At 40.9% G+C, this 22,668-nt stretch overlaps 1 protein-coding gene across 2 annotated transcripts; it reads left to right on the top strand.

Moving 5' to 3' along the window:
* The first annotated feature begins 630 nt into the window (after positions 1-630).
* ammecr1 (AMMECR nuclear protein 1) lies at positions 631-15,446 on the top strand. 2 transcript variants are annotated; one of them, XM_074610769.1, is made up of 6 exons: positions 638-2,269; positions 7,688-7,798; positions 9,710-9,824; positions 10,109-10,199; positions 10,311-10,407; positions 10,994-15,446. In XM_074610769.1, the coding sequence occupies exons 1-6, from the start codon at positions 1,761-1,763 to the stop codon at positions 11,106-11,108; spliced, it is 1,038 nt and encodes a 345-aa protein (XP_074466870.1). In that variant the 5' UTR covers positions 638-1,760; the 3' UTR covers positions 11,109-15,446. The 2 variants fall into 2 exon arrangements, with proteins under 2 accessions (XP_074466871.1, XP_074466870.1); XM_074610770.1 differs by lacking the exon at positions 7,688-7,798 and having other exon boundaries at positions 631-2,269.
* The last annotated feature ends 7,222 nt before the right edge of the window (positions 15,447-22,668 follow it).

Below are 22,668 nucleotides of genomic sequence, written 5' to 3'. Positions count from 1 at the left end.
CACCCTAAAATGAATGTTATACCCATCATCATGAGTCAAGCCACCGTCAGCGTCAGCTGATCCTGTTGCCATGTGTATTAATCACTGACATTTAGACTATAATGGTCACGGCTCTCTTTACTGATACATTTATTCCTGACTAGAGGTGGGGGGTGCAATAGGGGGTGGTGAATGATTCAGGGGGATCAGAACTGGACAGGACACATTTGTGATAGGATTACAGTAGCCTATTAATATTCAAAAACTGTTTATGGTTGCCAGATAAGCTGTGGGGAACAATTTCTACCAGCTGCCCTGAACATATGTACAAGATTTCATGTAAGCCATTCAGAATAAAACCAAAATGACAAATTACTTTATCAGGTAAAAATAAATGGTATCCTTTATCTTAACCCATAGAGACACACACACATAAAGAAAAAATGATAAACCACCCCAGTAAAAACTGGCAAATCATTTCCCTTTACAGCATTCATGCTTAAGAGGAGAAAAAAAAAACACTCTGGTCTCTTTGCCTTTTATAGGTTGGGGGATACCGTTACTTTTCCATGCATGCGTGTGAACGTCGGGAGCGCGCATGCTTCCACGTTCACCGCACATTTCTCTTCTGAATTGCAAATGTGATACCCCCAGAAGAAGAAGAAGAAGAAGAAGAAGAAGAAGCTACGCAGAATGTGCAGCAAAGCTGGGCGCAACGCGTTCCTGAATCCGCTTCCGGCGTGCCGACGCCACCGATGCCTGTGTGTGCCCACAGACTGATCACAGGGCTTTTACCCGAACAGCACTGAATGGTAGCAGCTGAGTAGACGGGGTGCGGAGCGGAGGGTTTGCCAAACCCGGAGGATTTCTCACGGCTCACGGACTAGAATGCTCTTCTATGTGTATCCCCATAAACGGATGACAACCTCCAAACACTGAAAACTTTCAGTTCTGCATCTTGACGCGGGGCTGTTATTGAGATTTTCTTTTTTTTCTTTTTCTTTTTTTTACAACAACCAGGTCCAAGAACAGCCAGGCATCATGCAGGTGCAAACTGTGGGCTAAAATGACTTGCTCGGCTCTGACGCGTTGCATTGTGCCATCATATAACCCCGCATTGTCAGATGGCCATTTTACTCTGCGTTATCCTCCCAGCGTCTGGGATTCCTACATACTGGGCCTGTTGTGTAATTAGAAGTTCGTGAGTAAACAGAGCTGGTGCAATGAGAAGCTACCAAGACATTGTGCGCAATTTGTGCTGAAGCTTATATGGGTCCTGCTGCGTACTCAAGCTCCCGGCTTCCACTTGGAGAGGTGTGCGGCTGCTGGGCTACAGCGTACTGGCTGTCGGCTTCACATCTGGACCGCCTGGCTACTGTCATCTGCGGCCTGTTCGGACTGTACACTCCCTGAACTTGTGTGCGTGGCTGAGCTCGCCTCGGATGGTGTCGTGTTAAGGAGAAAGGGGGTGATTATTGACGTTATCGGTGATCCACTGGGAACACCGTGGTCCAAAAGCTGGACTGGCTGACTACTCCAGGAAAAAGCGCTTATCCAGCTATGGATTTTGCGTAGCGAAGTCCCGCATTTTTAAAGGCAACGCTGCTAGGGTGACATTGCAGTCTTCTTCTCATCACATCGGTTATTTCGTCGTCCGACAAAAAAAAAAAAAAACCCACCACAGAGTGAAAGTGGAGTATTGTCCGTCACACGTATCACCAGCGCAGTGGGATTTCTACGTCTGGTCGGCGTTCCCCCCCACCCTTCCCGCGGTGACGGTTATGGGTCGGAAGCGGTGTGTCGGTGCAGATTGTTCCAAGATGGCGGCCGGGTGCTGCGGGGTGAAGAAGCAGAAACTGTCGGGATCGCCCGGGTCGGGGGGTCCCGGCGGGGTGGGGGCGGGAAGCGGGGTGGCAGGAACCGGACATTGTGGCTCGGAGTTGGGGATTGGCTCCTCCGCGACCGTTGCAGCAGCGGCGGCGAACGTGAGCAGAGCCAACGGCCTGGGGGGACCCGGGGGTAACGTTAGCGGCAGCAGCAGCAGTAGTAGTGGTAGCAGCGGCGGCGGCGGCGGCGGCACTAACGCTCTGTCTCCAGCCCCGGCCGGTTACACCTCATCCGGCCTCTCCCCGAATCTCAGCTCGGGAGGACCTGGCTCGGGAAGTGGTGGTGGAGGAGGCAGGAAAATGGTCGTCTCAGCGGAGATGTGCTGCTTCTGTTTTGACGTGCTTTATTGCCATCTGTACGGATACCAACCTCCGAGAACACCCAGGTTTACAAACGATCCCTAGTGAGTATTTTAATGGCTCTCTTTTGTTGTTTTTGCTGCATGTCAAAGCTCATTTGCTGCTATTCTCTCTACAAAATCTCTCTCACGTTGATGGGTTTGCTTCTTGTTTATGTTCCAGTGTTAAAGGGCACAACTGTCACATCGAAACAACATTTTTCTTATAATGAATTTAAGGTGAAAAAGCTCTCGATCACAGCTCAAGTTGGAATTTGGGGCCTTGTCGGATAGACTGTCGGCACTAGCCCGCAGCTGCACTAAACCTCACATTACTGTCACAATGAATGATCTCATATGATGTTATCATGCTGTGGTATCTGTCACTGAATGATGTACTCTGATGTACTTTTACATTTCCAGTCGCTACTCGGCGAAAAACACATTTTGCGGTCCTGTTTGTCCAACTTGAATAACACAGGCTAATGTTAGCTAACGTTAAGCCTGTTTGCCCCTGGCTAACATTAGCTAATGTTAGCCACTAGCTCATATCAGCTAACGTTAGCCACTAGCTCATATCAGCTAACGTTAGCCACTATCTAATATGAGCTAACGTTAGCCACTAGCTCATATCAGCTAACGTTCGCCACTATCTAATATAAGCTAACGTTAGCCACTAGCTCATATCAGCTAACGTTAGCCACTATCTAATATGAGCTAACGTTAGCCACTAGCTAATAGTAGCTAACGTTAGCCACTAACACTTAAGCTAAAATAAAAAGGGTTGAATGAGTAAAGATAACATCATATTTTTTTTCGGTTTAACAGTAGAAGGTGTTGCTAGTTATGATATAGCACTTTACATACAAAACATCAAAAGTTAACATTGTTAATCTTTTCTGTTGCCCTCAATGAACTCTGGATTAGCACATACTAGGCTTAGCTTTGTTAGCTACAAGCTACATTAGCTTAGCAACAAAGCATACAAATGAGCTTGTGGTAATTAATTTAATAATTTTTAAAAGTCTTATCTGGTGTCCCGGGTTAGACAACCCTAATCATATTAATAGCTCGTTTTACAGGCAGGTTTTGTTTGTATACTGTCAAATTAAGTGACACCAACGTTAACCGAGTTTAGCACCAACCAACAAAGAAAATGTGCTTCTTGCTGAGTACTAAGCAGTCCTAAACATCCATTATGCCCACATTTAACTAAAAAAACAGTATTGACAGCGTTGAATAAATATAGCAAACACACAAATACAGTGTTTGATCATTTGAAGCATTCACTGAACACGATCTGTTTTGTGTTATAACCAAATTCACAATAAAATGTTATGGGAGAGAATTAGTGTTTCCTGCACTCCTGCGCCCTCCATTGGAACATGTTGACCCCACCTTAGACGAGCCATGTAAAGTCATAGCATGGGACTTACTTTCAACTACATTTTGGAGCTCTTGAGAGATTGTTTGCAATTGCAAATACATTTTACTATTCTGGGGAAATTACCTGAAATGGAAGAAGACAATTTGGAGTGACTCATTGACAAGGACCACGTTTAAATGTATCAAAAATTATCAAAAATAGTCAAAGGAATTGCTGTATTATGTTTTTCAGTGTGTCTCTCTATTGTCATGTGACAACTTAAAGTGAAAGGCACTCTTTCACTTCACCATGCAGACATTAAAAACAATGTTGCATACATTTCATGCTTGTGATGGGTTGTGAAAGGTGTGTTTTTATGTAAACAGTTCCAACTGTTGTCAGGGGTTTTTGCAGGTGATCATTATCTATTACGGGAAACAATTCCTCATACAAACTGTATATGTATAAATTCACCTTCTTCTCATACTCGACACATTCACACATTTTTTTGCATAATAGTTGACTGTATTGAATGATGAGTCTGTTGAAATGCTGCTAGTGGCATGTTGACCTTTTGAATAACAATACATCACATTGGAGCCTTCAATTATACAAGTGTATCCTCAATTATAGAAGTGTGTTCTCAAAAACTAGCACACTAACATCTCTTATCTAGTGTTTATCTCAAGATCACCTCAGCAAATTCCAGGCAAACAGGCTTGACACATTTAAATATGAGATGTATTCAAATCTGACAGTGGTGTGGCAAACACTGAACAATGAATTGCCCCAGACACAGAATGGATGTAGCTCACTGTGTTAGTCTAGCTAACGCCAAAGGCGTGGTGCATGTTTGCCTTTATATTTATACAGAAGTCCACGCTCAAATATGCGTGCCACCACAGAATATTTCCCCAGTCCTTTCTAAAAGCCTTTGCACACTAAGTCCATATTTTTTGTATGATTTTTTAAAATCCGTCATCAGGAAAAGTAAAATGTATTTGGTGGCTCTGAGTGGTCGATCAACTCTGACGGATGCGGAAAAAACCCTGAAAAAATCGAACCCGTTCCGAAAACTTTAATGACGGGCGAAACTTTCAGAGTCAGTGTGTAAATGTGATTGACACAACGTGAGGTCGTATTTCTTTTTAAACGTGCGACATTTTCGGACGGAAAATATACGGACTTGGTGTGCAGAGGCCTTAAGAGTATTCTCCCAAGTGTCGATGTGTTCATTTATAAATCACTTTCAAGACCCTTACTTTAAGGCCCAGTCCCAGTGTCCACGCTTAGCATTAAACCTTCATAAGCATCAACTGACGTTGCAAGTGGGTGTCAGGATTTAAAATGCCTAATTAGGAATGGATATAGTTTAATAAAATTTAATGTTTTCCGCTGTCATTGTGAATAATACAATAATAGCTTACTGTAAAGCTGTAATAGCTTATTTTGATCATAACCTGAGCGTGCACTATTTAAACTTCCCAACCTCCCTTAGAGAAAAAATCACATTTGAATTGAGCTCAAGTCTGTCAGTCTTACAGGCTGAACATTGGGATTGCACCTAACCATCACCATATGGAACCAAGGTCTAAATCCAACCAGCCAAACATGACTAGGAATGTAGTAGGCTAATTCCCACCAACGTGGAAACTCCCACAGGTTTGAGAAACTCGTAATTATGGTCTGTGGTGTCCTCGACATGTCCTTCACTTGGGGGCATTGTCAGATTGAATTATTGAAATGCTCAGAACAACTACAACATTTGACACAGTGCTCTGTAACGTTGGCCAGTGAACAATTTTAGAATACCGTGGTACTAAAATTAAGAAGTAGTAGCCCATTCTTCTTGCAAATATGCCCTTTATTTTTAATTCATAATGGTAAACCCATCGCAATTGGGAATCGTCTAGACTGGCTGTCTAGCTTACATGTTGTTGGTATTAAGTAAAAACAGCAAGACTTCTCCTCCAAATGGACGGTCACATGCTGAGAGCTGGGACTGAATGAATGCACCAAGGTAGCAGGTTCAAGAACCGCCAACACGGCATACATTCGAAAGCATTTTGCGTCATTTTGACTGCAAGAAGACCGATGGACCGCGCTAGCCAGCGAGCGCTGCTGCAGGTACGTTAACATAACTAGTAAGCCAATTTAGCTAGCTTACTTTGGTTGACTTGGTTGGTTGTACAACTTGATAAGGCAAATGTAGTTATTTGTGGGGTAATATTGATTGAAGTTATGTTTGCTAACATATATCGTAAGCTACTTTAATTTTGTAAGCTAAACAAACTTTTAAATTAAGATAGAATTAGATAAATTTAAGATTATAATTCGAAAGTAATAACTACCTAGCAAGCATGCTGTCTGGTTAATACATGTTATCTTATTCATTGTGCTACCAAATGGTGAACACTTGCAATTTTGTCTTTTCTACTTCAACCTTTGCACCTGTCGACCTCCCCCCAGAAGACACCAGCCTTTCCTTCCTGGCAGAGACGGGGGAAATGATCCAGGACAGGTAGAAAGACGCCACAGGACCGTTCCCATGCAACGGTTTTCTGAGGAACTGCTGGGTGAAACTTCTGTAAGAGTCTACAGCGATGACCATTAGACACCATTTAGTTTTTCATTACACTATTTGCACATATGGACTGCCTGCAGCTGTAATTTTTGTTCCTTTGTAATTTACATTTTTGTTTTTAATTACTAATACTTAATTGAGAATTTGAAATTTTGGTTTTAATTTTGTAAAACAGTTGTCTCTTTTGTGAAGAAGCTAAAAATAAAATGTAAGATTTGTTCAAAGAGAAAATGTCTCATGTATGTTTCTTTTTGTGAAATTGGAATTTTAAAGCCTTTTTTTAACAGTATAGGACTTCTTGGTCAAGTACCGGTATTGGTTCAGGTATTTGAAAATATCTTCACCGGGGAAACACACTAAGCTCATTTTCTTTTCTTTTCTCCTTTCTCTTTACAAAGTTTTATCTTCATTAATAAAGCGAGAAGGAGAGAACGGGAAAAAAACACTAAGTTGCTGTATCAGTAGTCCCAACTACAGGAAATGCAGAGGCTCCATACTGGTCCATTTTAAAAGAAAAAAATGTGGGAAAGTAAAGATAACAAAAAATACTTGTAAAAGAATCTGTCTATTACCAAATAATAAGTGACACAGGTAATATTTCTAAAGTATGAAAGTGTCACGCTGAATTTTGATTGAATTGGTGCTCTTTTAAATTGGACTGGTGCTCATATTAAGGAGTTATGTGACTTGGCATCTGAGAACAAGACCCTTTGATGGCAAAGTGACAATAAATCAGTGAGCTGCGAGTCAGATCGACTTTACACAGTGAAGATCAAAATGAGATCTGCCAGTCACTGTTGAGCAGCCCGGGCAGAAGCAGTCAGTGTCACAGTGGAGCTGAAGCATCTTGACAGTGCTCACAACACAATACATGATCACTGTTTGTGGAAGAAAAATACACTGAAGCATAAAAAGAAACTTTTTTGGTTGCAGTGAAGCTTGATTGAGGCAGGAGAAGTCATGTAGCCAGTGTAGGCTGTTAAAATGGTTCAAATTGATTTGTTGATTTGTATAGACGGATAACTGGAAAACCCAACTGAAAGGTGTCTGGTGTAGAAATGGCTTGTGTTCTTCTCTACATAATACTTCGTGGCAACCATGCTGTTATGCACAATTTTGGTTCTGATCCACTGTGGTGCCTACCAACAATGTTGAGAATTTTCCGAAGTGCTTAATTAATTCTATCAATTTCACAGGGCTGATTTACATGCTAATGTTTTTTTTTTTTTACCGAAAGCAGTTGCAGCAACATAAAAAAAGTTGGAAAATCCCTGTAACCTCATGAAGGGTAGAAAGTTATTATTTACAAAAGAGTAGGTTATTCAGTCATGGGTGGACAGATGGCCCACTGCTATGAACAAAAGCCTGCAGTCTTGGATGAAAGCTGATCCATCATGGGGTGGAATACAGTTGTGGCAATTTTACCTAATGTGAATAACAGCTGTGGCATCCGAATGAACTTCTGTGTGCTGTTGACCAACTTTTGTACTGAAGTTCGACTGCTTTAACACGGCCCCTTTTTTTTGTTTTTCAGCCCGCTGTTTGTCACATGGAAAATAGGCAGAGACAAGCGGTTGAGGGGTTGTATAGGTACATTTTCTGCCATGAATCTGCACTCAGGACTCAGGGAGTACACCCTAACCAGGTAAGAAACAACGCAAAGTCACTTTTCTACGTTTCAGAGCTGTAGACCGAATGCAACGGAGCATGATTAAAGTGAACAAGCCTATTACAATTAACACCCCTTACAATAGGAGACCAACATTAGTAAATTACCCCCAGAACTCATAGTTGGCCTGTGCATGAGTGCAAAAAAAACAACATAATTTCTGTTTCTTATAGTATTTACTTTTGTTCTGTTTCATCCATGTAGCTTGCTGTAACGCAGTGTGGAGCGTGTATCTACTTTGATCCCAGGTCCTGGGGCTTCAAAAACTATTCAGAAAGTTATTAATGTCCTTAAGTAGGTTTTTATGAACACTTTCTTTTGACATTTATTGATTAAGACAAATGGATACTGTTTACTGTATATGTATAAGCATTTTTCTAACGGTCAGTCAAAACCGCAACAACGCAATTTGTTGTTGACTCTGGCGTCGATGTAGAAAGATGCTAAAATTATTTAGTCTTGATGACCTGGCACCCATGAGATCTAAAGGACAGGCAGTGACACAAATGCATTGATAACTATAACTGTAATGTATGGACTGTTGTAAATCTGTTTTAATTCAAAAAATGTTAAGTTGTGATAATAAAGAGTCCTTGTGTAGTAGTAGTATTTGGGAAGTCCAGACAAACACAGTGGCACAGGGATCATCTGACTGGTGGGTTAAACGCTGGTTGGGCACTACTTGGCTTTGGTGGACAACTGTTTCAATTAGAAATCTGAATTCAATATTTACGTTGCTGATATATGCTAGGGCTGTCAATCGATTAAAATATTTAATCGCATGATTGTCCATAATTAATTGAAGATTTTTTATCTGTTCAAAATGTACCTTAAAGGGAGATTTGTCAAGTATTTAATACTCTTATCAACAAGGGAGTGGGCAAATATGTTTGCTTTATGCAAATGTATGTAAATATTTATTATTGGAAATCAATTAATAAACACAAAACAATGATAAATATTGTCCAGAAACCCTCACAGGTACTGCATTTTAGCATAAAAAATATGCTCAAATCATAACATGGCAAACTCAAGCCCAACAGGCAACAACAGCTGTCAGTGTGTCAGTGTGCTGACTTGACTATGATTTGCCCCCAAACTGCATGTGATTATCATAAAGTGAGCATGTCTGTAAAGGGGAGACTTGTGGGTACCCATAGAACCCATTGTCATTCACATATCTTGAGGTCAAGGGACCCCCTTTGAATATGGCCATGCCAGTTCTTCCTCGCCAAAATTTAGCTAAAATTCGTAGCGTTATTTAACCTCCTTTGCGACAAGCTAGTATGACGTGGTTGGTGCATAATGCATAATGGATTCCTTAGGTTTTCTAGCAGCATATGATGTCAGTATCTTCCCCTCTAGATTTAAAACCGTGCTCGCTACAACCTTAAAACCGCAAGTCGCGTTAATGCGTTAAAGAACTTGGTGACATTAAAACAAATTTGCGTTAACACATTATTATCACATTCATTTTGACAGCCCTAAAATATGTCTAACAAATGAGAGAGAGCGCAAGAGTGAGTGTTTCAGTGTAAACACGGCCCTCTGTAAATACCTGGTGTGGAAATTCTTCACCAGCATTTCTGACCTGAGGGCAGTCACAGCTGACAGTTCCTTACTGGTACTGTGTGCAGATATATACACATTACAACAGCCACGATCAGAGTCCATGCTGCGACCACGCTGGCCCCTGTCTGTCCATAGGTCATCTATATTAGAGCTTAGGCATTGCTGATCCTTCATGACTTATAAGCCCTCAATTTAAAAAGAAGTGCGGTGCATTTTCAGATTCGACACAGTAATCAAACCATTCACTTGACTGTGATAACTCGTTTGTGAATCCCTTCTTGTAATGGCATTTTCTTTGTGCTTTTCTGTCTGCAGTGCCCTTAAAGACAGCCGCTTCCCCCCTATGACAAGGGATGAGCTGCCTCGCCTCTTCTGCTCAGTGTCTCTTCTCACCAACTTTGAAGACGTCGGTGATTACCTTGACTGGGAGGTAAGAAACGCGGTTTGCGAAAACATATACATTGAGAAGTGCGGTGGTTAAATGCTCACTCTTTCTGCTATTAATACACCGACGCTCCTCCACATTTTTTTTAGGTTATTTGTTCTTTTCCCCTAAAATTAAATTCTAATCATTATGTAATTTGTTTGAGCAAATGCAAAAAAGATTACAGTTGTCTATATTGGATTAAGGCATGTTTCTTTTTACAGCTTTGACTCTGTTGGATAGAGCGACTTATGGGGTTAAAAATACACTGTTTCCTTCTTGAATTCCAGGTGGGTGTTCACGGTATTAGGATAGAGTTTTTCAATGAAAAAGGATCAAAGCGCACCGCCACCTACCTACCAGAGGTTGCAAAGGAGCAAGGTGAGATCTATCTTTGCCCCTAACAATCCAGCCTCATCTGCTTATTTAGAAAGACAATGTATGTTTGCCAGATGTTGATTTTCAGGAGATGTAACTCTTATTTTTATCAAGGTTGGGACCACATTCAAACCATAGATTCCTTACTACGAAAGGGAGGTTACAAAGCTCCCATCACAAATGACTTCAGGAAGACCATTAAGTTAACCAGGTAAGATTGCACTTATCTACAGACACGATGATAATGCGTCACTGATGTACTCTTTGTTTGCCACTTACATTCATTTAGATCCATGTCCACAAACATAAGACAAAATTGACCTAAATTGATACCCGATGGGACCAAAGTCACCGATTAAAGCCACAGTTGGTAACTTTGAGTAAATATGATGAGAAGTTATTTTTTATAAATCTGTCACTATGTCCTGACACTAATGTATGAGACAGATAATCTGTGAAAAAAATCATGTGCTCCTGATGCCCAGTACAATCTCCGAAAGATCGAATAACGGCCGGGCCCGACAGCAGCCTGTCGGATTTTTAAGATGTTGCGTTAATGCTAAAGAATTTAGTGGCGTTTTAAAAGAAATTTGCGTTAACGCGCTATTATCGCGTTAACTTTGACAGCTCTAATAGAAATATTTGTTCCGTTCTAAATCCAGTATTGACTCATCCGTGTTAATAAACAGGGTCACAGTAGGTCCAGTGTTTCGGTGCAGACTGTAGCTGATCCTAGCCTTCCTAACATGACATTAAGGCTAGTCAGCCATTACCAACACATCTTGTCTCACCCCTAGGTACCGTAGCGAGAAGATGACAATGGGTTATGCAGAGTACATCGCCCACCGCCAGCACCATCACTACCAGAACGGCATTGGGCACCCTCTACCACCCTACAACCATTATTCCTGACAGCGAGCCGCATGACCAATCATTGGACCTCTCTGCGGACCTTTTCCCAGGAGAGCCCGCCCCCTCCTGGTCTAGCTATTTCTACTACTGTACCATTTTATGATGATAGTTTCCGTTGCCATGCTGGCCGTCTCCCAGACGTTGACATGGCAACGGGTGGCAACGAAGCATCATTCGATTATGGCAAGAAATCCACATTTCCTTTTTTCTTTGCCTGTGGTTAAGTTTTTGCAGCATATGTATACCAATATCTATAACCCCCCCTATCCATTAATATTTTTGGAAAATTAAACAAAGATTTTTTTCAGCAAACCTAATCAGGTTTTTGATTCTGTGGATGGAAGGAAGTCTTTTACGGTGGATTAGTCTCACGCTTATATTATTTAGGCTTTGCTACGATTTTACATTTAAAAAAAATAAAAATCTTTTTTTCTTGATCTTACTATCCAAACATGTATACCATGTAGCAAGGCAACTGCAGTTCTCAAAGGCTGTGTCGTCTCTATTCTGACTCCTCTCAAAAAAAACCTAAAAACAGATTGACTGTTGAGCCTTGTAAACTCTTGTAGTGTTGTAGTCGGAACTATATATTGGGATCTGTATACTCCAAAGTATAGATAGTAGGATTGTGATGCCCTTTGCTGGTAGTGTGTATCGTTTGAGCTCACGATCGTGTGTGTATTTCCGTGTGTGGATATAGATATTGGTCTGCCACAAGATGAAAAACCAGTAGAGTAAATTTGATTTGACCTAAAGATTTCCCACAGATATTTTTTTGGAAACCGCCCCTTGAGTATTTGTAGTGTTTTGTGGTGGAACCTGTACTCAAGTTTTGTTTGGCTAGAGCTTTCAGCCAAGTTCCCTCTCTTATTGTTTTTGAAACTTAAGGTAATTGTGGAGGAAGCCATTTTTGACTGAGGATAATCACGTCTGCGCAGGGGATTTGTTAATTATCTATGTAAAACGGGCTACAAGTTGGTCTGATTTCCCCGCATTGGAGAGGGGGGAGCAGGCGCAACTTAGATCCCTAGAGGAAAAAAAAAAAATGCATGAACAATGCTTTCAATTAAATTGACTGTCTGTTGGTTTGTGAGTTTACTGGCAGGGAGTCGCTTGACAGGGACATGCTATAAAGCCATATTCTCTTTTTATTCCACACTTTGTAAGAGTAATCCGTTGTTTGGCTTGAAGCGTTTGCATTCGGTATCACTTAACTTCATAACCTCCGGATGCAAACTTACACCAGCCGGCCTCAGGCGGGGCTGCGCCACTGAATACGGCGCTTTCAGTCATTTTTGTCTTGTGTATTGCCCGCGTCGTCGTGGAAACTTTGTCTTGCCTCTTCAGATTATAGCTAACCATTTGTCACTTGTTCACAAAGTGTGATGTATTAAAAAAAAAAATTGTCATTTTTGAATGAAGACGCACCACTTGACGCACAAAAAGGGAGTGATCTAATTAATGTGTCATTGTGAGAAGTGCATGTCATTGTGCTCTTTTGAAGCAGTTTTGCAGCAATGCAGCTAGTTGATTTAGTTGTTTGAAACCGCACCACCGCCACCTCCTAACACTCTGCTGTTCAGTGAGATCCCGTTGATCTGTAAAAAGCTGAAAAAGCTGAAATCTGTGGCCTGTTTTGTCAGCTGTTTGGCAGTGAGTTACAGCAAACACAGTTGAATTAGTCGGAGCAGAATCTCTGCGTGGGGCCCGGCGGCTCGCAGTTAAGGTCTACAAATAAAAAGCCGGGGCTTTGTAAGGACTTAAGAAGCCATTTCCCATCCAGATATGACTTGTTGTGAGTCCACACACACACTAGGCTAGTTGGATTTACTTTTCCAGAATGTTTTGAACCGTCGCGGGTCATCATGTGAGCCGCTCGCTTTGAGTTTTAGTTTTTGCTAACTGGAATTTTTGAGAGGTTCTTGTTACTTGACATCTTTTCTTCGTAACAGCCTTTACTAACTGACAGTTTATTTTTTTTTCTTTATGCAAAAATGTCAAGGGCTTTTGGCACTCCATCCACAGTAACCCGAAATGACCCAGATTTAAGTTGTGTTGCCTTAAATGAATGATTTAGTACATGATGGAGCGGTAGATGACGCTCTGACTGTTCCTCTTTGTCCCGTGGTTTTGCTCCATCTTCACACCACAGTGCAGGAAAAGGGCCTCAGATGTAGTTGTTTTCCTCACTTTGAATGCTTTCTTAGACATATGGGGGCTCCTGTATGCCTGCAGTCTCCTGTTTGCTCACATCTTACCCAGCTGCTGGTCCTCAATTCTTTCATTTTTGAAAGCCCCCTCCCCCTCACATAAACACATTCTCTTGAAAATAATGTCAGGCACTGTGGTGGTGTTCAACCCACGGGAAAACCGTTTCACGTTAAAAAATGTACGCTTTCATGCCGAACACACTACATCGAAAGAGGAACAGTCAGGCGTCCGTTTCCCGGTCCATTTAATACAGCACAACCTGAATTCTTCTGCTGCAAAACCAAATTGACCATGCTCTTTTACATATATGTCTTTGTATACACATGCAATGTATTTAGTTGCATGTACATATGAGTATGAGACCTATGGTTTTATCCATGATATGCTTGATCTATGGCTTAGACACTCTTATTAACCATTAAGAGATTTAAAAGACAAATATGGTGCTATCGGACCTCATATTGGGGTGGTCACAGCTCGTGACTGGTCATGCGGACTCATTGATCATATCATAACTTAAAGATGCCGCATGTAGGATTTTCTCTTTTAGCGTGTTGCTGTGAAATGACGGCACATTTTGAAGGGTGTGGCCGTCGCCGATACAAAACAGTAGCCCCCCCCCCCCCGGGCATCTGTAAACCAACGTGGGCGACTTTGGGATCAATTCCCTATGGGAAAACCAGACTGATATTCTTACACATGAAGAAGGAAAAGTCCCCGCAGCAAACCCGTCATAGGGGCTATGGAATGTACTGTTAATGGCCGTTATTACAATTGATATATAAAGAGAAAATCCTACATGTGTTAGCTTTACTATCCTTGATATATGCAGATCTGTTCAACAGGTGTTATTTTTATTTCCTACCAGTGCAAGTCAACACCCACTGCAGGTTTGAAAGGACAAGAAGTCACACGTAGCCTCCTCCCCCCCCCCCCCCCCCCCCCCCCCCCCCCCTCGATTACTCCCAACACTGTGGCCCAACCTCATGGCCTAGTTTGTCAAGGTGTGATGTGTGTCGTTCGGTAGAGATAGTGGCAGTAATAGTGAACCGTTGCCTCTCCTGGAAGATCGGATGCTGCTTTTTTCCGAGCACATCCTCCGTTTTTCCTTTAGCTGCTGAATCGTTTGACCTCTGAAAAAAAAGGCATGATTTGTTGACTAGTGAGAAGGTCCTGTTGCTGAGGCGTTCACAGCCTCTACGTCGAAGGTAAGCATCTCTTCTAATGGGACGCAGAGCTAATGTTTTACGTAGAACAACGCAGAAACTAGTCCTGCTCTCTGTACTGATTTAACTGTTTAAAGCATTGATACCTCATGGGATATTATGGAACGACGACGTTTTGTAGTTTGTTGTAGCAGATTGAGTTTTTGGTTCCATACCAGGGTTAGAGTTCAGCCTCAGCATTCCCTTGTGTGGTCATTCTCATGTTTCGTGGAATGCTCAAGCTCGTGTTACCTTCGTATGTTCGACTGAACCAAAGATGCCAGCGGCCATGCCCAAATGCTGCTCTTCAGGCCTGGCTTCCTGTCCTTCCAAAAGACACCCCTGCAATTGACAAAATGTTCTTTGTCTTTTTTTTTTTTTTTTGTGCGATTTCTCAACTGTCTTGACTTATTACGCAACTCAATTTTGTCAATGAATTTTCATTGAGTCTATCTCTGAAGCCGCACATGGCATCAGCGATGGTTAAAAAAAATGGTTGCAAATTGTTGATACTTGTTTTGTTTATTATTATTATTATTATTATTATGATTAGTAGTAGTATTAGTATTATTGCTATAATTTACAAAAATGAAAATCCCATGGTGTGCCTCCTAGCTTTATGGGTTTATAAATGTTTTTTTCCCTAAAGACCAGCAGTTATACTTTGTATAAAAGATGGATTTTTTTCTTATTTTTTATGCCATTAAAGATGAAAAAGCCTGTTTTCGTTACTCTGGACCCAGTAGCTGCACTGGTATACAATCGCACTGATAGATGAATAAAAATAAGAGAAAAAAAAGAATAAATGAATCAATAATAATAATGATAATGACAAATGAAATAAGAACTACAATAAACTTGTGTTTGAAGCTTTTATTTAAAAAAAAACAATTAAAAAGCAAATAAAAAAAAGAAAAGAAAATGACTGTTTTTGTACATCAAAATAAATTCTTTTCAAAAGAATATTTTGGATCTAGTTTCAAAATTATTTTAGTGGTTTTCTATGTTCTGAATTTTTGAGACACTGACTTCGAAGACGTGTCGCTGTACAAACTGACTTTTTTCTGTTGCAGTGGCCTGATGGGCTGGGAGGGTTGCCTGGTGTAACTCCTCATACCAATTTTTTTTTTTCGTTTCCTTTCTATTTTTTTTTTTCTTTAGTAACTTGAAAAATGTTGATGGAATAATATGAACTGGGAACTTCAAAATCCATCCCCTGTAGAGCTAGACCCTTCCTCCTTTCCTATTGAATTGCTGTTAGTGTGACAAGACTTGAAATGGGCATTTATTATGATAGTATGACTCCAAAAGAAAAAAACACAAAATAAACACACAAAAAAGAAATTAGCAAAAAAAAAAAAAAAGTGTGGGGAGGGCTGAAAGAATATATATAGATGGGTTATCTGAGTATGTAAGCAATGGCTGTGAAGATAATGTAGTTTTAAACATTGTTATTACCTTTTAAAATCATTTATTCAATAAAAAATACAAAATCAACTGAAACGAGAACATGTGTCGTTCTATTTTCTTTCAGCACACACATCCACAGATAACTACAGTGTTTTTGTATTGATTAGAGATGGTCTAGGATTATGCCATTTGGTCAGTTACAGTTCACACTTCCTGTATTAATGCTCATATTTGGTGTCAACATTTTGTAGCCTTGTTCAGCTTGATCCATGCTGATCAGTTTACTCTAAGTGATCACAGTGCAGTTGGATGCTGGATGGCCTTAAACGACAGGATAATGCTTGATTGGATTGGTAGAAAGGTTTGACCCCGGTGTGTGTTCTGGCCTTTAGTTTTGAATGCCAAATTTACTGTTTTCATCGGAACTATTTTCTACTAAAGAAAATGTCCCTATGAAAACTGTCCACCATGAATTCTGTGGATTATCCTGGCTGTACGTTTCATGTTCAACTACAGTATTGGGTTGGATAAACAACAAACCGTCTGCATGTCTAGATACCAACCGAGAAAACCTTTGAACCAACCCTTTAATTTGAATGAAGTTGTCCCAGTCCTGCTGGCACTGTCTGATAGTGTGCATTGATGTACCAGTGCCTTTTCTACAATTCTGTGAAATGACTTCAACTGTCACACACTCTTATGAGGTTTGGTCTAGCAGTAGAGCATGCAGGGCTCTGGGCTAAATGAGGATTTTCTGGCTCCACTAACTGATAAAGATGCCATTGAGGGCCCAAAAAACGAGCTATAAAACATCCTTTCACAAACCCATGGCGTACATAAACAAGGGAGCTCTGAGTTACTGAGACAGTAACTTCATGTGACAGCCGCAATAGAACATTTCTTTTGCCCTTTCATGACAACTTGGCATCTGCTGATGAAGATCATGTGATATGACCGCCCCCCCCCCCTCGGTGCCTCCATGTCCAAACAAACTGCAGCAAAGTTGTCCTCTTGGATGTCCTTAGGTAGACAAAACATGATAAGGTGCCCTTTATGGGTGCCCCTTCAGTAGAGAAAATGTGATAAGGTACCCCTCCTGTGGAGAAAATATGTTGAAGTGCCCTCTAGGGTGCCCCTTCAGTGGAGAAAATGTGATAAGGTGCCCCTCCTGTGGAGAAAATGAGATAAAGTGGCCTCTAGGATGCCCCTCCAGTGGAGGAAACATGATGAAGTGCCCTCTAGGGTAACCTTCCAGTGGAGAAAATGTGATAAAATCCCCTCTAGGGTTCCCTTCCAATGGAGAAAATGTGATAAAGTGCCCTCTAGGGTAACCTTCCAGTGGAGAAAATGTGATAAAGTGCCCTCTAGGGTACCCCTCCAGTGGAGAAAACTTGATGAAGTACCCTCTAGGTTGCCCTTCCAGTAGAGAAAACATGATGAAGTACCCTCTAGGGTACCCTTCCAGTAGAGAAAACATGATGAAGTACCCTCTAGGGTACCCTTCCAGTAGAGAAAACATGATGAAGTACCCTCTAGGTCAGGGGTGCACACACTTTTTCAGCATGCGAGCTACTTATAAAATGACCAATTGAAAATGATCTACCTACTATAAAAATGCAAAACATATATTTATTTATAAATATATTGAGTATTCTTTATATGTACAATATATGTTGGTGTACCTTGCATAACTGCATGAACCCATATTGTACAATATAACTAAATTTTTTGTCATTACCTTACTCTGATGACTTGCACTGAATGGAATCAGCTAGGGATGCATAGTCCGGACAGTAGCTGCTGATAGCCAGCCTCAAGCACACTTCCAAATGATCATCAGTCAAGGTGGAACGGTATTTGGACTTAATAATCTTCATGTGGGAAAAGGCTGACTCGCATAAATAAGTGGAGCCGAATAATGCAGTCAAGGAGGTAGCACATTTCCTCATGTTGGGGTACTTTTCCTCTGTGAGTAAGTTCCAGAACTGTCCATGAGCCCTGGACTTAAGCTGAATGTCAGCTTGTAGTGTCAAAATCTCATCCTCCACTCCAGATGAGTTCAGGTGAAACAGTGTTGCAATTTTTGATGCGAGTGAATCAGCCTCAGCATCTTCCTGAAAAGGGTAGCACATGAATGTAGCGACTGGCTCCAGTAAAACAAAGTCTTGAAAGCGTCTGTCAAACTCTGACATACAGTTCTCAATCTGCTCTGATAGGCTGACGTCTATTTTTTTTTTTTTTTTTTTAATGCCATGCGATCTACCCACACTACCTTTGCGATCGACCGGTAGATCGCGATCGACGTATTGGGCACCCCTGCTCTAGGTTGCCCTTCCAGTAGAGAAAACATGATGAAGTACCCTCTAGGGTACCCCTCCAGTAGAGAAAACGTGATGAAGTGCCCTCTAGGGTGCCCTTCCAGTGAAGAACTTGTGATAAAGTGCCCTAGGGTACCCCTCCAGTAGAGAAAACGTGATGAAGTGCCCTCTAGGGTGGCCTTAAAATATAAAAGACATTATTTGTTTCGCCCCTGCCCCTCAGACAGCCTGAGTCCGCCACCGCCACTGCTACGTGGCTGTGGACTCTTAGTCTTGTTTTTAATGCTATGTGTGGTTCTAAAATATATGTGGAAATGACAATGTCGCCATAACAAATGCTCATTTTTATATTTATTGTTGCAGTACTGAATAGACCACTGCTGGAGATTTATAGTAGGAACCGGTAAAATGGGTTCAAGCCAGTAGTTGATTGTTTTTATTTCAATACTATATTTTTTTGTTAATTTTGAAACAACAGAACAAACATTCACAAACGTCCCCAATAACAACATTCTCGGTACAAAGAAACTTAACAAACATAATATTGACATAAAATAAGCCAGTATAGATACAGGAAAAACATACATACACAAAACAAATAAAATAAAAATAAAATAAAAAGAATATACACAAGTAAAAAAAAAAAGAAAAAAAAGGTTTTTAAAGGAAAAAAATCAAATCAAATCTATTTTTATTCACAACCATCCTGCTCCAGCTATGATACAAATCACAAGCTACCTTGGAGAGACGGTAGTAGCACCAAATCCTATCTGATCACAGGGATTTACAGTCAGGCCGTTCATAAAATGTATGAAAGGTTTCCACATCATATACAAAATCCTCAACTTTACCTCTTACTATGAAAGTCAGTTTTTCTAATGCCAGACTAGAAGACATCTCTTTAATCCATTGACTAGAGTAAGGTCTCAGAATATCATTCCATTTTAAAGCTATTACTCGTTTGGCTTGTAGCAAACAGAAATTAATCAGTTAACGTTTCCTTACAGGGTATATATGTAACAAACATATTTTAGCTTCAACGGGAACAACACTTTCTATCAATTTAAAAATCAGCTCAAGAACTTCTTTCCACAACATCTGGAGCTCCCTACACTCCCACATACAATGAAACAAGGTACCAATTTATTCATTGCATTTAACACAACTGTCAGGAATACTGGGGTTAAAGTGGTGTAATTTAACAAGTGTCCTGAGCAGCCATTTATACTGTAACAGTTTGCCCCTGGTATTTATAGTTTGGATTTGGGCCAGAAGGCATGTCTCCTCCTAGTCCTCTATAGCAATGTCTAGCTGAAGATCATTTTTCCATGCAGATAGATAGAAAAGGGAGTTTTCTTTAGAAACTGCTAATAGTATATCATAAAACCTGGACAACTGTCCCCTGCCATATAAATTATTTACCGTGAGTTGTTTTCTATGGTAGACAGTAAGGGCTCTGTAGTAGTTTTAATTTGGGAATGTATGAAGCTCCTAATTTGTAAATATTTAAAAAAGTGTTTCCTTGGAAGGTCATATTTATCTACTAATTGTTGGAATGACATTAGAGCACCTACATTATACAAATCTTTTATTTTACTTAGTCCTTTATCCATCCAATGTTTGAATCCCAGAGCACGCCTCCCTGCTTTCAAAACTATAATTTCCCCGAATAGGCGTGAAACGAAAGCTTAGTATTTTCATTCAAAAAGGTGTGGGCCCCATGTCAGATTAATATAGTTTTTTTGAGGAATGGATTATCTGTACGTTTTGTAAGCATTTTGCAGTAGTTGATTCTGTTGTAAATTACATTTGGAATCTAGTGTGTTAATCCATATTGTGGGTGCATCATCTGCATACATTTTATAATTTATTTTAAAGGTGCTCTATATCCAAAGTATTAATATAGCAGCAAACAACTATTTGCTGTAAAGATATCTACATGTGTTGTTATCAGAGCTTCTCCGTGCTTTGTTGACATAGCCAGACCGGCTATGCCTGCTCTCGTACGGTGGTTACAGCAGATAACGCCGTGTCGTCCGACGACGCCGTTGCAGAAGCGTAGCACCCATCCTCCGGTTTCCCCTCAGGTTAACACTGTTAGCTCTGTCAGCAGTGTTGCCTTTGTTTCCACTGTCAGTGCTGTTAGCAGCGTTACCTACGAGCCGCTGGCTCAGCTGTCGCCATGTTGAGAGCCGTACGGAGGCAATAGAAATGCTCCCAATCTTGCATTTAGCACCTTTAAATTACGTTGGCTTTAAGATTTTTAAAAGTGTTGATTGGACCATTGCTGTTTTTACTACCCAACAACAGCTATGGCCGCTTTGAACTGTGACTGTAATAAGGAGAAGGATCCCCTCATGCTTGGCCTGCCTCTCTGCCAGTTCCTCCACCGAAAGCGCTCAGTATCAAGTCAGGAGCAGTCTGAAAATACATTGCTGCTGGTTACATGATATACAGGGCTAAGTGCTTACACTGAGATAGTTGAATAGTTCAGTATGAAACCACTCATGAACTCAGTGCTGGCCTGAGATCAAGTCCAACCAGCACTTTATTTTCTCTCCTGAGTCAGCCGCCGGGCGTCCATCTGTCGGATTAAACGACACCGATGATGAGTGAATAGACTTAAAACTGCTGTTGTAAAAGCAGTCAACTCCATCAAGTCCATTTAATTCACTTTATTTCACCAGGCAATTTATATTGTCTTGCCATTTGTGTTACAAAAGGTTATCATTTCACATCGCCTGCTGTTACCTGAAGTGTATGTCATGCTGAATACCAATTAAGTGAAGAAAGTTGCCTTTCATACCCTCAAATAACAATGGAACCTCGCCAAGTTAATTTTATGCCCAGTGCTGTACATTTCTGCATCTAAAACAAGCACTTGAAGAAAAAGAAGCAGCATATCTGAACATATTTCTCCTCTTAATCCTCCTTCACCTTGAGGCCTCTGCAGCCACCGTGGTGGTTTTTAGATCGACCTCCTCTCTCTCTCTCGACTGTGTGTAATTACGAGGTGCTACGGGCCGGTGAAAAACTCTCTGCAGCTCACTCGAGTCGATACGCTGCACTTAAAGCTCTTCACCCTGTCTGGCCCCGCAGAGGACAGTGTGCCCAACCATACATTACAAAAGCTCGTACTTTTTATGAGTCAGGCAGCAACTTGGCTTCAGGACGTATTATTTAAGGAATAGTTGGCACATTTTGAGAAGTAAACTAATCAACTTTCTTGCCCAGAGTTAGAGGAGGAGTGTCGCGCCACCACCCCCATATAAAGGGCAGATGAGGTGGTTTGGCAATGGAAAACTTTAAAAAGGGATGTTGAAGGGAGGTTTGATAAAGCAGTAGTGCAAAAAATGGCATTTATTAACAAAAAGTTTACTGGAACCAAGGGCATAAACGACATCTTGGAAATTCGATTAACTACATTTAAACTGAATCAGAAGAACACCAAACAGAAGAAAGCTGCAGCCTCACAGCAAGCTGCCAACACCTTCCCCCTCCTCTTACTCCATTAAATGGGATTTTATCTTCTCAGCCTCACCTAACTGGAACATACCACCTGACCAGGTAAGAATAGGGGGAGCTAAACCGAGCAAGGAACAAAATCCACCTACAGCACTTCTAAAGCTCACTATTAATATCTTATATCTTGTTTGTTCAATCTGTACAAAAATAGTCTTCGATAAGTGTTTTAAAGGTGCTTAATGCATTGACTGTATATAAGAAGTGGACGTTGTCAGCGTGACGTCACCCATTGGTTTGCGGACTGTCGTTTTGAAGACTCAAGTTTGGCATTTTGGCCGTCGCTATCTTGTTTTTTTTGGACGTCACCATGTTGTTTTTTTGCAACCAGAAGTGACAGAAGAGGTTGGAGCTAAGAACAAACAAATACTGAATAAGACATTTTCAGGCAACCAAAAAGGTTTTAAATTAACTTTCATGATCTGAAAACACACTGTGAAAGAGTTAGCGTTCCAAGACGAAAACACAGACAACTCCCAGACCAGATAACGCTGTGGACCTGTCAATCACAAGCCCTAAAGCATGTGGCGGTACTGATTCCCCCAGACTGTAGTTGATCAAGCAGAAGACTGAAAACCAGTTCCCATCCACATAATAATATAAAATAAAATGCCTCCTTAATAATAATAATAATAATGAACAAATGCCTCTACAATAACAATTAAGGAAACTGAAATATTGTTTTTATTTTTCCTTTTACCCTCCTTTAAAATTTCCCCCCAAAAAATAGACTAAAGGAAATGGGTATAAAGGGTTTCAGTGAAAATCAACAAATGAATCGAATAACAAAATACAGCCTGCAGGCGCTAGGCTATTGTGAGGCAAGCCAGATCCTTGCACAAATAGCACCTAAACGTCTTAGTGCAGGTAACCTAAATGATGGGTATTTATTTT

Source organism: Sebastes fasciatus, chromosome 16 (assembly GCF_043250625.1).
Source record: "Sebastes fasciatus isolate fSebFas1 chromosome 16, fSebFas1.pri, whole genome shotgun sequence".
NCBI classification, from domain to species: Eukaryota; Metazoa; Chordata; class Actinopteri; order Perciformes; family Sebastidae; genus Sebastes; species Sebastes fasciatus.
This window is presented reverse-complemented; position numbering and strand designations above follow the sequence as displayed.